At 39.0% G+C, this 17,985-nt stretch overlaps 1 protein-coding gene across 1 annotated transcript; it reads left to right on the top strand.

The window, feature by feature from the left end:
• The first annotated feature begins 16,605 nt into the window (after nucleotides 1–16,605).
• LOC134582721 (olfactory receptor 6N1-like) lies at nucleotides 16,606–17,607 on the top strand. The gene has a single exon (XM_063439363.1). The coding sequence runs from the start codon at nucleotides 16,606–16,608 to the stop codon at nucleotides 17,605–17,607; it is 1,002 nt and encodes a 333-aa protein (XP_063295433.1).
• The last annotated feature ends 378 nt before the right edge of the window (nucleotides 17,608–17,985 follow it).

Genomic DNA, 17,985 nt, shown 5'->3' with positions numbered 1-17,985 from the left:
GGATTGCATTCCCTTCTGGTCATAACATTTTATTTCTCTCCAGCCTGTCTGCCTTGTCTCCCTGCATCTTTATTCATTCCGTCCGTCATTCCGTCTATCTATGTCAATGAGCGAAATAAGCATTTGATCCCCTATCAATCAGCAACATTTCTGGATCCCAGGTGTTTTTATACAGGTAAGGAGCTGAGATTAGGAGCACTCTCTTAAAGGGAGTGCTCCTAATCCCAGCTCGTTGCCTGTATAAAAAACACCTGGGAGCCAGAAATGTTGCTGATTGATAGGGGATCAAAAGCTTATTTCGCATGAACGCAGGCAGTGGTGTTTGGGCATGAATCTCATGGAACTAAAATAAGACACAGAAACTCCTGGACTTCCATCATCGCCTGCGTTCCTTTCTATACAACATTGAAAGGCACTGTTTGGTGAAATCATTTGTCTGGATGAGGGGAACAAGCTCCAAGGTAAAATATGTGTTTTTTCTGCCTGGAGATATTTCAGTTAATACAGTATCTGACTCAATTATCTCCCAGGCAGAGGGGAGGGATTGTGTGCTGTGTGTGGCAGTGTTGTGCCTTGAATCCTTATTGGTATTGGTCTGTGACATTGTAAATCAGTCTACCATCAGGTCCATGTGGGCGTACCCCTTGCATGGGGATTGTCATATAAGGCCAAGTTTGGCACCATTAAAATCAGTTCATCTTCACCCTGAACATAGAGCCTCATCTCATGTGTGGAGGGGACAGCTATATTCACTCTGGGGATTGCCACACTCATTATACTCCCCTGGGTTCTAATCGCTAGCTCTTATAAGTGTTGCTCCTGCTATACTCTCTGGAATTGGAGAAGATCACCCACTGGAAGCTGGATCCAAGAGTTTGGTCCAGGGTGGTTGGAGGACGGCGAGACCCCAGCCAAGCTGCAGCAGCTATAGGGCTACAGTGCTTGGAGTCCTCGGTGAGCACTAGGTGCATTGACTGACGGAGGCACCCGGTCGGGGTGCCAGGCAGTCCGTCACACTGTTCAAGGATGTCAGAGATAAGATTGTAGACCTACACAAGGCTGGATGGGCTACAAGACCATCACCAAGCAGCTTGGTGAGAAGGTGGCAACAGATGGTGCGATTATTGGAAGAAACACAAAATAACTGTCAGTCTCCCTTGGTCTGGTGCTCCATGCAATATTTCACGTCATGGAGTTTTAATGATCATGAGAATGTTGAGGAATCAGCCTAGAACTACACGGGGATCTTGTTAATGATTTCAAGGCAGCTGGGACCATAGTCACCAAGAAAGTTGCCAAACGTCAGCCTTGAAACCTTAATGACTTGGAGAGGATCTGCAAAGAGGAGTGGGACAAATATAATATAATGTCTTACCTCTGTGATTGCAAACAAGCGTTTTGCCACCAAGTACTAAGTTGAAGGGGTCAAATACTTATTTCACTCATAGACATGCAAATCAATTTATAACTTTTTCTAAATTTGTTTTTCTGGATTTTTTTTTTCTCATTCTGGCTCTCACTGTTAAAATATACCTACCATTCAAAACATAGGAAATGTAGATCACACTATTGGGGGGGAGGCATGATAACGTAGGATGCCGATGGGAGGAGCGTTCAAGGTTTTGGTGGGGCGTCTCGACACCGCATCTTGGGTAGAAAGCTGAGCAAGGAAAGCCAGAGAAGGTGAGATGGCCACAACAAGGCGAGATCAGTGAGAGCCGGTTCTGGGATGTGAGAGCAGTTGAAGTCCAAGGAGAGTGGAGCCTATGTGATATAAGTCAAGTTGATATCGGAAGAACTGAAGGGGGAAGCCAGAGAAAATAAGTGGAAAGCGTGGTCATTGGAGAAATGAGGGCTGCAATATTGCTGAAACCCTTCTCATACTCTCTTTCTCCTCCTCCTTGTGATACTAGCGAAAGTCGGTGAGATATTTTGTTGGAAGAAAATTGTAACAAGAATGCTTGGCAGCTATAATACTGAATGAATGTAAACAAAAAAACTGATGAGCTACAGGTATAAACTGCAGGAGCTTTAACATACTGGGAGAAGGAAAAGAAAGAAAAAGGGAAAGAAAGAGAAAAAATGGAGAAGGAAAAAGAGAGGGACATATCCACTGAGTGGTTATTTGAATATATAATCCTGGTTTATAATCTATGCTAATATCACCTCTGTACGTTTGTGTGCAAATAACAACATGGCCACCAAAAAAGCTGACCATAGTTTAAAAAAAAAGATGCAGATTGTAAAAATGAGAAAAAGATTTCCATAATTTCTCACCCGAGGAATTGAAAGAACAGATATAACAAGCAATATTTCAATTGGAGCAGTAAAGAGCGACCTGGATATATTGGATAGACTCTCAATTGGCCCTACTAAACAAATCTCACAGACAGAGCTTACACAGCCAGAACCTTGCTTAATAACTCCGGAATATTGGCAAGAATGTATGACTACTCAACTTAGTTTCTTTAAAGAGGAACTAAATAAACTGTACACATCTATGAAGCAAGATATTTTTGTACTAGGTAAAATAATTGAAATTAATGAGCAAAAGAACAATGCAATAACATTTGAATTAAAAAAAAGAAGAATGCGTTTCATGAAAGAAAAAAGTTCAAGAATTGGAAGAAAAGTCAACTGATATGGAAGATAGAACGCGAAGGAAGAATCTAAGGATTCGAGGCGCTACTGAAAATATGGAACCCCATAAAATAACAGAATTTCTACTAGATCTTTTAAAATGGGTATTCAAGAAGCAGCAAAGGAAGAGACAATTGAAAGGTCACAAAGAACATCGAAGCCTAAGGGCATTTCAGAGGCCTCCCCAAGAGATCTAATTATCTGGTTTTCACCAAACTAGATATCTCAGAGGATTTTTATTGCTTCAAGAAATTATAAACCAAAATAAGAAAAATTCCAAAAAATAATCTTTTTCTTTTTTTTTTTGTAATTATTTTTTATTAATTTATAAAAAAAATTTACATACACCATGAAGGGAGTACACAATCCTCCCATATAGCATCCAAAAGAATATCTTAATATTACAATAACATTTACATACATAAATAATATATATCACAATTACTCAATCACCAAAAAAAAGACAAATGACATAAACAAGACAAACAATATTGGTCATTCCACATCACTAGATAATACCCGATCAGAGATCCCTCCATCAATACCCAGGAAGCAAATAGTTAATCAATGGTATATGGTTGCTCGCCCTAATTCCGTCCTGCTATCATTACCAGGAAACCTTTTTACTTATCGGAATAGGTTATATCACTAATTCTAAAAAATATTTATCCTCTCTAAGAATGTATCATATAAATTCAATGTTCTCAGCTTAGGAAATAGAGTCATAGAATATACTCCCTTTTCCCTCTCTAATTGATATATCACTTGGTTCTTAAGATGAGCCTTAGTAGGAACCTCAATGCTTTGCAAATGTCTCGCTATAAGGGTCTTAGCTGCCATTAAACAATGAATAAGGGCCATATCGGATATTTGGTTCATGTCTGGACCCATTATATGTAATAAAGCCAATTCTGACTTTTGTTCAAATCATTCATCCCCTAATAAATGGATAAGACTGAAAGTCAAGTCCCATAAAGATTTGATTCTGGGGCAAGACCACCAGATGTGTAGCATTGATCCATCAATATGGAAACAATGCCAACAATTAGGTTGATTGGTCTGTGAGATTTTTACCAGACGTAATGGAACCATATACCATCTGTATGCCACCTTAATGAAAGTTTCTAAAATATTGAGACAGTGAATATATTTTTTTGTCTTCTGAAAGGATTTGTACCATATAGCTGGTGAAATATTGATCACTAAATCCGATTCCCATTTTATTAATGATTTAGGTAATGCCTGGGATCCCGATATACTTAATAATTCTGCAGCAATTGATATCACATTTTTAACTTCACACCCTGTAAAGATTTTAGTGATCAGACTCTCTATTCTACCATCAAGAGATAACAAATTGTCTTTAAGAAAACTCTTCATGCGGAGAAAGTTAAAGACTTCTCTAGGTGGTAAATCAAATTTTATTTTTAGTTCTTCAAAACTTAACATTTGTTGACTATTATACATATCCGATATTAAGTAAGGGAAGTCTTTATACCAGTTTTTTGAATTAATATCCGGTAAGATTTGTTCCAAAGTAGCAATATGAGTTTTCCCTAAAATTTTATTATTAAAGTTTAATTTTTTCTTGATAATTTTCCATTCTTTAAGAATTTGGCGAAGAATTAGTGGAGTATTAGTCGGTAACTTATTTATTGCATAATTATTATTTTCATCACCCCACCAAAGAGATTCTAAATTTTTAACTCCACTTCTATGTGCCTCCATTTTATACCATATTTGAGTTTGGGCTTCCGTAACTTGTAATCTGCTAGCATGAACTAGCTATTAGCCTGATATACCTGCCATATTAAAGGATATCCCATACCCCACTGATGTCCTTTCTTAGAGAGCATAGTAATACTAATTCTGGGCTTTTTGTCTTTCTAGATAACATTGTTAATACTACTTTGGATCATATTTAGCCAATGTATAGAAATTGAAAGTGGGAGCATACGAAATAAATATGTCCATTTTGGGATTATGTATGATTTGATTGTATTAATCCTACCCCACCAGGATATTTCTTGAGCTCTCCAAACTTTCAATAATAAGTTAGTCTCCTTTAATAATTTTAGAAAATTGGTTTCTATAGTGCGTGATGGATCTGTTGCGATTATCAGACCTAAATAGGAAAGTTCCTTATTAGTCCAAATAAAATCATATTCTTTTTTCAGAGAAGATAATATATTACTTTGAATATTTAGCACCATAGCAGTAGTTTTGCTCGTGTTCAATTTATAGTTAGAAACTAAACTATAGTTTTCAAATTCCTGCATTAAAATGGGTAAGGAGATATGCGGTTCGGTGATAGAAATTAATATGTTGTCCGCATATAGACACATTTTCCCATCATTCTCTTGTGTCCCCATTCCTTTAATCGCCTTGTTGTTTCTAAAGTTATTGGCTAATGGTTCAACTGATAACACATATAATAGTGGTGAGAGGGGACATCCCTGTCGGGTTCCATTGGAGACAGTAAACCATTCAGAGCATAAGTCTCGGCCCACTATTCTAGCTGTAGGTTAGAGTAAATTGCACCCACCGCATCAAGAAACCAACCATTCAATCCAAATTGTTCCAGGGTAGACCGAACAAACTCCCAACCGACCCTACCGAAGGCCTTCTCAGCGTCAATCACTAGGGTCAGGAGGGGAACCCCCTCGGCCCTAGCCCTGTCCAAAACATCGAAGACTCTACGGGAGTTATTACAAGATTGCCTACCCATTATAAATCCTATCTGGTCCGAGTGGATCAAGGTCAGTATAATTATTTTCAACCTCTCGGCCAGAACTGCCTCATATCATTTGATATCCACATTGATAAGAGAGATAGGGCGATAATTATTTATCTCAGTAGGTAACTTATCTTGTTTCAAAATAGGGGTAATATGGGCCCGCAACAAATCCAAAGAGGCATGGCCCTTGTTTGCTAATTCATTAAAAGTATCCACTAATAATGGTATTAATTCTTTTTTAAAGACTTTATAGAATAGATTTGAATACCCATCCGGGCCTGGAGCTTTGATATTTTCTTATTTGCTTATTACAAAATCTACTTCTTTATCTGTGATAATTCTATTTAAATATACTCTTTGCGAAGCTGAGATTTTTTTTTAGATTGGAATTTTTTAAATATTCTTCTATCGAAGCTCTCTTTGGTGTATGATTCAGATTATATAGTTTCTCATAAAAAGATCTAAATCTCTTTGCTATATCCTCCGGTTTATAAATATTATTATCACCCTCTCTTAGTTTGAAAATCTTACGGTCTATTTCTAATTTCTTTAGTTTGTTCGTTAAAATTGAGTCTGCTCTATTCCCTTTATAATAATGACTGATATTAAGTTTCTTTAGTTTTTTTCTATTTTAATCCTCGTTATATTATTAATCTTCTCCTGGCATTCATTAATATCGCGAGTCTTGTCTTCAGAATAATTGAGTTTATTTGCTGTAGACAAATTATAAAATTTAATATAAAGATCTGATAGTTCACTATCCCTCTGTAATTTTTGTTGGCTTGCCAATTGAATCCAATAACCTCAAATTACTACTTTAAAGGAGCACCAAAAACATTCCTTGGATATTTCATCCGATGAATTCTCGGAGACAAATAATTTTATTAATCTTTCTATTTGCTCAATATTAGCTTTATTTTTCACTAAATAATCAGAGAGTCTCCAAATCGAGTCTTTTTTTTCCATGTTTGTTTTTTATTTGTTTTTACAAAGAAATATAACAGTGGGATACAGAAAGGAAAGGGGGGGGGGGGAGAACACGTGCATATGCATGCAAAAATTCACATAGATGGTACAACAAGATGTAGGTTCTGTATACAGGCGGAGAGTATGGAGAGTGTTAGATTAAAGCATTATTGGGTTATTGGGACATTCTTGGTACCCGCTGGTCGGGGAGATGGGAAAAAGGAATTTGGGCTCGTTTTGTTTGAACGTTGTGGTCAGAGAATCAGTTAATGTTCAGTTACTGTGCCGTGTCCTTCAGGACATGTTAGGCGTGTAATCTCTGCGCTATGGATTTGCCATTTCGCCCACTTTTTAACATATGTGTGAGGTTGTCCACTCAATCTATATGCCATCTGCTCAAACTCTGCTATGGTCTCGAGTCTGTTCCAGACCTCCCTGATGGATGGGGCGCACTTGGTCCTCAAATGTGCGGCTAGGCTAGTTTTCTCCGCTGTCAGTATATTTATCAGGACATGATTGTTCTCATCTGAGAACAGCTCCGGGGATAAATGTAACAGGTAGCATTCCGGCGTGAATGGTATCTCATGGGTCGCTATTAGTCTTATTGCTATGGGAAGCCATTTAAATAATTGGCGAACACCACATCCATGGTATGGGCTTTAAAAGGCAGGACCAGCTACATCAGGACGTGATCTGAGGAAGCCGATTGGGCGAAACGCGTCATCACGTCAATTACGTCATCACGCCATCACGTGATCGGACGGAACTCCGAGTTCCAGGAAGTATAACCTGCAGTACCGAAAATTGTTAAAGACTGGTAGATATCTTTTACACAGCACTGATATATGGTTATTAGACTTCTATATAGGACCGGTGATCTTGGATTTTATTATAAGAAATAAAGGTTGTTTTACTTCTGATTGAGCTGGCGTCCTGCTATTTTGCATCATCATTCAAGTCCTGGGTTGTGGACTACGAGCTGGATAAGTTAGAGCAGGCTTCTACTGCTCTTCCTTTGTGAGTGATATTCCAATTTTAATATTAGTGATTATGAGGTGTTTAACAAGGGGACCACTGAAAGTTGATTCGGTAACCGAACGGGGAGTGTACAGACAATCGAACAACTAGGCATAAAGTGTATTAGGGCATCCATTCTGCTACACCACGTCACAAGGAAAACCAAGAAGATCACTCCCTTCATTTAAAAAAAAAAAAACAATAAAAAAAAAATCTTCTCTAGCTAACAATAAATTACCTTCTATCAACCTGTTTACAATCATTGCATATTTTAGAGGTTTCCACAGGTTACTCATAAGTACATTGTGTAATGAAGCATTATTCCTGTTATACAAGTTCAAGACAGACCAACAAACAGAAGGAACAAGTGGGTAGACAACCTGGCAGTTAACTAGATGGATAGTGTGAGGATACCATATAGCCCCAGCCAGGACCGGCCCAAAACATTGTGCTGCCTGGGACCAACATTGGTTCTACCCTCCCCCACTACAACCACACCCACCAAAACAAGCCCACATCCATTATGTTATGTAGTGTTAGTAGTGAATTCAGTGTCTGTGATTGTGTAGGGGATGCAGTTTGTGTAGTGTATACATTGTGTGTGTATCTGTATATTTCATGCATTGTGCGTGTATGTGTATAGTGTAGGCAGAGTAGTAGGGAATGAAGGACCACCCCCCCCAAAAAATGCATCTTCACCTGTGTTTCTCTTATTTTACCTTTTGAATTTCTTACCACTTCTGTGTTCCTTATCCCATCATTTGAGTGTCTTGGCCTTTTTGTGTATCTTACACAACATGTGTGTCTTTCCTCCCCTTTAGTATATCTTATCCCCTATTTTTCACCCCCCCCCCCCCCACTTGTGTGTCTCTTACTTCCTTCCAGCCCCTTATATGTCCTCTAGTCCATTTGTGTGTCATTATCCCTTTCCTCGGTTCCTCTGTGTGGTCATTGTACCCTGTGTGTCTTAAACCCTCCTTGTGTGTATACATGCCCTCTTTCTATGTTTCTATGTTTCTTTGTGTTTTTAACTTCCCTCCAGCACCTAACTTTCCCCAGTCTCTTTGTGTGCCTGTCTCTCTCCCGTCCCCTTTGTGTGTCATTTTCTCTTCCCCTTTCTGCTCTGTGTGTGTCATAGTACCCTTCTCCAGCACCTCTGTGTGTGTCACTGCCACCTTCTTAGCCCCTCTCTGTGTCATTGTCTTCTTCCCCAGGCCCTTTTGTGTTCCCTTCTCTCATCCCTCCTTGTGCCCCTACTTACCTCCCTTTAGTATGGCCAAGCGGACCGCAGTAGAGCAGCCTCTACCTGGACTCATAATAAGCTGTTCAGTTCCCTCACCGAGCATTCCTGTCAGATAGGGTAGAGGATCCTCTACTGCAGCATGGTCCACTTTGCCACACTACATGAAGTTGTGGTGACATTTTGCCATCAAACTAATATGGTGACCACGGGTCATGTGACCAAGCTAATGTATACCTTTCTTACATGGGGATACGCTTTACCCTTTAATATGATAATTAGGTAATACAATACTTTTACAAGTCAGAAAGAGATAACCACTTTCTCCATTCCTCCCTCTTCCTTCTTGGCTGTGCTACTGTACAGACATCGGAGCAGACATAAGCTAAGGTTATCATGGTTGTGACGGAAAAGCCCATAATTGGTGTTAGTTCCCTTCCTTATTCATATTTTTCTCTTAGATAGGAGTATTTATACAGTATCTTACATTACCTACAGTTTTTATACAATTTACATGTAATGCTATAAAGGGTTTCTCACCAAGGTTTGCAATGTTTAGTTTCTCAACCCCCTTTGTGTGCACATCTTCTTTCCCTTTGGACTGCTACATGCTCCTTCTGTATTAATTGAAACTATTGCAATTTTTAGGAAGTATATGTTGTGAAACAATATTAGAATTGGATACACTGTTTATTTAGTGTGTTATATGTCCCACCTAAGAGTTATTTAATATATCGAGGGTAATTATTTTTCATTGTTTTAGCTGGTACTTTTTATAGGAACGTTTATTTCCTCTAATTATTTGTGGAGCGCACATGCTATATATTTTTAGTTATTTTTCCTATTTGCCAAGTCGCTTGCTGGCATGTAGCTGCCCAACTGTATTAGCTATCTTGGTTATCACCCCCTTGTTTAAGTCAATTCTCCTTCTTCCATGACAACTGTTTTGGGCTACAACCTGGCTGCTGGTCAAAACTTTACTCTGGTAGTGATTCCACTACACCAAACAAATCTATGTGCTTAGTTCCAAGCTGTAACGGACCGTTTCAGCATATGAGGGGTTAAAATCCGTTTAGGCGATAATCCCCTTTTCTCAGAAAGGCACAGCTACTGCAGAACATCAGAACTCACGAACTGGATATAGGTGAATAAGGTAGCACTCCAGCTGGAACCTCACAAATAGCTGCTAGCAGATGAATAGGAAAAGCAGACATCAGCTTACACTCCTAGCAGTCAAATCTCCAACAGCATACAGTGAATCCCCCCAAGAACGAGACAAGGCTCCGTGTTGAGGGTCAAGCAGTGGTCTGAGGTGCTGGGCACCCAGCCTGGTTTTTATTACATGAGTACACATACAGGCCACACCCAGGGGAGGCATAAAATAACCAATAACATAGATGTTACCTCCCACACATCCCCTCCCCTTAGTGTGACACTTAATCCCATTATGTGTACAGTTCAAAATATACTTTTACACAACTTTCATAACTTTAAAACCATACATCACATTCACATAAAAATACATATCCACAATCAATCCATTCAGGGGAACAACATATTAAAAAATGGCATGAATCAGACCAGGGGTTCAAAAGTTAGTAAAAGTATATTTTATTCCCCCTGGCTCAAACAGTAAAAGTAAAACATCCCCACAATGCATCCTGGCTTCCTCCCTTCTGCCCTGGAGATAATTGGAGAAGAAATCTAATTATCCAGGACTAGAGGCAGACTCCATTAACCACATGGTTGCAAAACAACATAAAACTCTTTAAAATACATAAAGTCACTTTTTATACATTAAACACAGACATTTAACATATCCCCAGATAGCTCAGGTCTGCGTGCACATTATTAGGTGAATGGCACGCAGACCACACAAATACAGTTTAATTGCCATGGAGACAAAGTCTTTCCCATAGTCTTTCATTATATGAATAGGCTCCATGGCATAGCTATCTGGGGGGTATCACTGCTCACACAGGGCAAGTACCGAATGGCCCCACTGTATTTAAAGGGCCAGAATGAGTGACATGCACTCTGTTAGGGCCGAATACTGTTTGTAAAGGGCCCAATCTCCCAGGGCCATAGTCCAAAGGCAGCAGGCGGGCAACCAGGCTTCTCCAGTTCTCAGTGGCGAGGTTGGTTTCGTCACACAAGCTGCCTGGGGATATAGGATATTTGGGGTTCCTGTGTAGATGTGGTGGGGTTTTCTGGGGTTTTGTGTAAACCCTGACAACGCCCTGGGCCGGTGTGGCCACTTGTGCTGTCTTTTGGTAGTGCCTACCTTGACTGTCCCCATTAACCCCCTCTGTTACCTGGGCCCCTCCTGGACTGTCCCGATGGGTACCAGCTGCGGTAAGGCCTGACTGGGGCTGTGAGAGAGTGGTTTTGGGGCAGCAGGTCTGCTGCTGTCTGAAATGCAACAGTCCCAGATTTCTAAAAATAATATTTACACACATTGACATAAACTCCCTTAAACATATTCATATGTTTACATTCATATGCTCATTATAAGCACCTCGGGTCAATCAAGAGTCACTCTTCACATCTGCTACACCATCCAGAGAGCCAGAAATTTACTCCTGTGAACTAAGCCCAACAGTTCAGAGAGAATTATCTGATGAGCTAAGCCACTGGAAGAAGAGAGAAGAGCTTGGAGGTCCCCAGGTGAGAGGTTAACCCATTCTAAAATGGTTTTCTTACTTACAATGGGGCGCATCAGGTCACTCCTGGTACCATATTTAGACTAAAGTGGATATGACACTTGGATTGTTTCTTTAACTCAACCTAACATGGCTTCCTTCCATGAGTGTCAGACAAAGTTTAACTATTCTACAAGATATATAGTTTTAGCAGAAGTGTCATAACACAGTTCTATTCTGTATCAATGTTGATTTTTATTTGAATATGTCCCATTTATAAGCATAAAAGAAACAATTTTAACAAGACTCACAAGGATTCATTAGTCAACACCATGTTTCATTCAATTATAACATCAAAGGACATCCCGAGAGATCTAAAAAAATGAAGCAAACAAAGATAAACATTGCACAAAATCGATTGGTCTCTAAGGCTGCTTAATGGTATAAATAGAGGGAAAACTGCACAATCGTCCTGGAACTAATAGAATAGAAATGGAATAATGAAAAATAGAATTGGAATGGAATGATAGAAGGTGGGTTTATAGTTTTACATACCCCGTTCACAACCCAATCTGCATGCTATAATCACTGTGAATAATGTTTTTATTATATTGACCAGATTGTGTAACAGTAATTTATGTAAATTGAGTAATAGTTTATAGAATGTTAAAAATGTAACAAAATATGAAGACAGACAGACAGACAGATAGATAAATTGTAATTTTTTTGCGAACACAGGGGATTTATCACTACATTCAACAAATGTACCTCAATGACAGTGTGACAGTGTGTTAGTATTCCTTTACTTAAACAGTATATTTATCCATGAGATTTCTATATGTAACTTCAGTTAACTTTTTAAATCTATTTATAATTATGGTTCTATCATATCATTTGTACATATTGATGGGCAGCACATGAAATGGGCTGCCCTGTCATATGTAGAATTCAGAAGTAGGTGCATAGGATTTAGTAATCAGTCATTGAAGAATCTAGCATAATATGCATTATACATGCTGCAGGGTAACCCTTTTTACGTGTTTTCATAAATATGACAAAATGATATGTGTCCCTGAAAAGCTGAGGGATCTGGCCATCCTACTTACAGGTAAATAGAAACAATCCCTTGAGGGAATTTCACAAACCACAAGCGAACAGTGTGATGTAAGTTTGATGTAGCACAATTCAATCCATAGGGCAGTGTTTCCCAACCCAGTCCTCAAGGCACGCCTACCAGTCCAGGATTTAAGGATTACCCAGTTTTGTCTAAGCTGTTTTTAGAAAAATAAGAAAAAACACCTTAGACAAAACTGGGTAATCCTTAAATCCTGGTAGGTGTGCCTTGAGGACTGGGTTGGGAAACACTGCCATAGGGTAAATGACGTTGTATTATGTGTAGTTATAAATGTCTCATTTTTAAAAAAAAAACTCAGGAATATGCATTGAAATCATATATATATAATTAGAGAGATATTAAGTAGCATCCCATGATACTACATATTATATTTATATTTATGTATCTTAGTATTAAATACATGTTTAATACTAAGACATAAAAAATAAAGTGAAAAGCAGGAATTCACAGTTCTTTATCCTGTAACTGGGCACCTCCCTTAGTTCCCTGTCAATCATTGTTATAAGCTCCGCCCTTTACACCTGGCAGTCAGTATAGAGAGAGCTACCTCCATCTTAGCTCCCTGTCAATCATTGTTATAAGCTCCGCCCCTTTACACCTGGCAGTCAGTATAGAGAGAGCCACCTCCATCTTAGCTCCCTGGCAATCATTGCTATAAGCTCCGCCCTTTACACCTGGCAGTCAGTATAGAGAGAGCCACCTCCATCTTAGCTCCCTGTCAATCATTGTTATAAGCTCCGCCCCTTTACACCTGGCAGTCAGTATAGAGAGAGCCACCTCCATCTTAGCTCCCTGTCAATCATTGTTATAAGCTCCGCCCCTTTACACCTGGCAGTCAGTATAGAGAGAGCCACCTCCATCTTAGCTCCCTGTCAATCATTGTTATAAGCTCTGCCCTTTACACCTGGCAGTCACTATAGAGAGAGCCACCTCCATCTTAGCTCCCTGTCAATCATTGTTATAAGCTCCGCCCTTTACACCTGGCAGTCAGTATAGAGAGAGCCGCCTCCATCTTAGCTCCCTGTAAATCATTGTTATAAGCTCCGCCCTTTACACCTGGCAGTCAGTATAGAGAAAGAACACAGAAAGAAGTAATGAAACAATGTTTCTATTTCTCATCTTCGCTTGCAATGTGTGCCCTGGCTGTGTCTTGTGTCTTGTTATGATGTCTTTTTGAATTCTTTAGTATAAATTTAAGAGAAAACAGGTTTATTCACTGGGTTTATTCACTGAAGTTAGAATTTATCTTAAATTTCTAATTTAAGGTCAATATAGACAAAGTGGACAAATGAGCTAAGCATCACGTTTGACTACTTTTGCCTAAAATGTGAAATTCACTTTGCATTGACTTTGATTCTCACTGTGAGAGGGCATCACAGAGGCATTGATGGATTTTTTAGGATCTAACCCTGTTAGTCACACTGACCTGTAGGAAATTAGCTTTTCTTGAGATGTTTGTTTGTCACACACCAGTGTTCTAATAATCAAATCAGAGTGTCTAGCAGCCAAAAATGTATATTTATTCAAACATACACACTATCCGAAAACAACATACGTCAATGCAAAAAGTCTTTGACCAATACAGAGCAATGTTCAAGATGGTATCCATTTTTGATGTTAAAAGTATTGGTAAAAATCCTTAGCTACAATCGTTTTTATAGGTTTAAAATTCAGTTATATAGGGGCGTATACATAAGGCTGCCTTACTTTGAAATAAGTTGCTATCATAGAAAAAGGGTAGTTACTTAGTATCATTTGAAATCTATGATTAAAGCCATACATTATATTTAGGTGGTAAAATAGAAGTTACACAAAAGAAGTTCTATATACATGGTTAACTTAATAAATGCCTTTAGAAATTTTAGCCTTGGTAATACACAGGGAGTCTGGCTTGCAAAGCTTAGGTAAAAAGTTACTATCAACAGGCCTTCATCCATCATTCTTAACGTGAACCATATGAGGTGACCATGAATAGGGTCTCAGTTACTGTCTGAAAGAAGTCTGTGAAAATGATTAGTTGCCTCATGTACTTCGAAACCATCTTGAAGTGCTAATTTTGAGAGTCCGACATTTTTTACAACAAATATCTACTTCTAATGCCATCAGTCTAATCATTTACCACATAGCTACACCAAAGTGTCACTCATGTTTCATGAGGTTTTACTGTTTGATAAATAAGAGTTTGTCATATATTCTCAGCATACCACAGCCACCTTCCTAGTTCCCCCCATGTTTTCACGTGTCTCTCTATGCACCATGCTTTCCCCATTATTTATATTCCATATTTGATCAATAATTCTAGATACCATTCCACAATTTCCAGAAGTAAAATTAGTTCTGTAGTGCTACACAAATTCCCCTTTTTAGTATGATCAAATTGTAACGGATCACCTGGCACCCTCACTGGGTACCTCCATTGAAGAATGCTCCTAGCGCTTCCTGAGGTCTCCAAGCACTCCAGCCGACACCATAACCACCGTAAACTCCTTCAGAGAGCAAGACAGGAACAAGCTCTAACAAGAGCTTAGTAGTGATATAGCAAGAGAGTATGACTAGCATAGCAATCCCTTGTAGCAGATTCCCCCAATAAGAGACGGCACTCCAAATTGAGGGTGAAGTAGGACTGAAGTTTTAATGAAACACCATGCTTTCATGCACATTTTACACACATAGTACCGCCCACAGGGTTTTGAAGAACAACCAATCAAACACGTAACATATAGTAAAACACTCCCATTCATTCCCACAAAATCCTCCCCTCTGCCTGTGATACAATTATCTCAACACAATAGACTAACTTAATTATCACAGGCAGAAAATATACAGTTTTTACACAATAATAATAACTTTCAAAATATACATGCCATTCACATAAAACATACCTTTTCAGAATCAGCATACTCGAAATATAAACATACTCAAAAATCAGGGCAATCGGTTCAGGGGTTAAAAAGTTAGCTGGAAGTCCTTTGTGACCGACATTTTCACATTTTCATGCCCAACACAGTTCCATGGATTTGGACTGTGCGTCCGGTCTATTTTACACTGAAAAAATTACTAAGTCCCATTCGAACATTCGTTCGAATTGCCGAACGGGACTTAGTCTCCAGCTGCAGTGTTGAAGTGGAGGAGATGGTACTGGGTCAACGGTGTTCGTGCAATTGGTTAGCCGAAAACAGTTCCATAGATTTGGCTGCACACACCGCTGACCCCGTTTGAATGAATAAAGATGGCCATCGCCACGTGTTTGCTTGTACGAACAGCGGACACCCAGTGGTCTGCAATTTACCTACAGCAAGCTCCCCAGTCTGGGAGGTAAATTGCCTGCACACGTCCAGTTCTGGGTGGTCCGCCTGTGCAGTACTTGGTTCAGTAAGCCCCATTTACTGAACGAAGTGGGAAAAGGGCACAAACAAAGTATTTTAGGGGACTGGGGACACAGTCTTAAAGGGACATTGTTCCCTAAAGTCACAGTATGTCCCCAGATGGTTCTTAAAGGGCCAGCACTAGCGCAATACAAATTAATTATGCCTAAATAATGTCTTTAAAGGGCAATACCACAAGGGGCCATAGTCACAGGGCAGGAGGCGGGCAAGCAGGCCCCTCCAAAAACTCCTGGCAAACATCAATAAAGTGCTCAGTTTATTACTATTCTACATAGACTGCAATGTTAGTTTGCTTGCATGTTCCATAAAAGCCATAGATTCATGCACCTCCTGGTTCAAAGGGCCAACTAACGATGTGAAACATCCCCGTGTGACTAATGGTGTGATACAAGCCCAGAGAAAGAGATGGATTGAGGGCCGCTAGGTGAAGGCACAACCCTGCAACCTTCAAATAAGATCTCTCATCTCTTTACTAAAACAAATAAAGTAAAAAAATCCCCATATGTCTGACACTAAGACCAAGAAATAAGTCAATCTGTAGGAAAGGAGAGGATCTATATTAAATGACCCTGTAGTCATTAAACTCAATGCTCTGCATATGTTTTGTGATATGTATTTGTCTCAGCGAATGCTACATCTGATCACTTTTTTCTAAGTAGTCTAGTAAACAATTACAATACTTATCTTGCATGAAACCATGCCTAGATGTTTGCAAACAGTAACCTTTGGTCTCATCCCATTCACTTTGGGAACAGTAATTGCATATACTTAATTCCCAACAAATAATTCAAAAAATATTTTTATTTCTTCTACCTATAGATTAGTTCAATAAACCATTGAAAATGATGGATTGTTTGATGTCAACACGGGGAGAAGCAAACCTGACCTATTCCACTGATTTTCATTTACAAGGATTTGATCATCTTCAGAACTATCGAATTTGTCTTTTCATCTTCTTCTTCTTTACTTACCTTTTCACTCTCTCTGGAAACATACTCATTATTCTGATAGTGTGTCATCAAGTCAATCTTCACACCCCCATGTACTTCTTTATCATCAACTTGTCCTTACTGGAGATATGGTATGTATCTACAACTGTCCCAAACCTTCTGGCCTTAATGTTGACCAACAACAGCAGAATTTCCTTCCATTGGTGCTTTGCACAGCTCTACATGTTCCATGGGTTGGGTATGACAGAGTGTGCACTGTTGGCCATTATGGCATTTGACCGATATGTTGCCATATGTAACCCTCTTCGATATACCACCATTATAAACAGAACTATGTGTAAAAGATTAGCATCTATATGTTGGTTTTATGGTTTTCTGAGTTCAATCATACCATTGACAGCTACACTAAAACTGCCCTTATGTGGACAGCGGAACATAAACCATTTCTTCTGTGACCTAGCTCCCTTGCTGAGCCTCTCTTGTATAGACACTCACTCTAATGATATTATTAATAGCTGTGTGATTGGGTTTGCCACTATGTCCAATCTTGTAATCATTATAGTGATGTATATCAATATTATATATTCAGTAATTAAGATTAGGAACAATGCAGGAAGAAATAAAGCTTTCTCGACCTGCTCTTCGCATATCATCGTGGTATCACTGTTTTATAGCACTGCTTTCACAGTTTATGCCAGCCCAAAACATGTCCGATCTGTGGACTTCGATAAGGTGGTTGCTCTGGTTTATGGTATGTTCACTCCTTTACTCAATCCACTCATATACAGCCTCAGGAACAAGGACGTGAAGACAGCATTCAATAAACTATTTCAAAATATTTTAGAAAACATCATATACAGAAAAGATAAAATAATAAAAACATGTAGCTTGTAGTATAGTTAATATTGGGTTTAACTTATATGAATGTTATCGAATGATATTATTGATTGTATATGTGTATAATTACTGGTGTAATTATCTGTACAGGCTTAACTCATCAACAGACAGCTTGTGTTGGGAAAATACAGCCTGATATCATAGCATAAAAACACAAAAAGTATAAATATTCTAAGATATAAAACAATGCGAGGAAGGACATCTTTAACCATGTGCAAACATGGCAAGAAAGTCAGTGTAACAGAAGTCTCCATTAACTTGACAAGTGGAGAGGAGTGCAGGTCAGCCTCCTTCCCACTGACTATGGACCTTGGCATAGAAGATGGTTCTAACTTTTAAGGGGGTAAATACACTGGGCCATTCACAATACTCCCC

Source organism: Pelobates fuscus, chromosome 13, assembly GCF_036172605.1.
Source record: "Pelobates fuscus isolate aPelFus1 chromosome 13, aPelFus1.pri, whole genome shotgun sequence".
Lineage (NCBI taxonomy): Eukaryota > Metazoa > Chordata > Amphibia > Anura > Pelobatidae > Pelobates > Pelobates fuscus.
The sequence above is the reverse complement of the archived record's forward strand: the minus strand, read 5'-3'. Positions and strand labels throughout refer to the sequence as shown.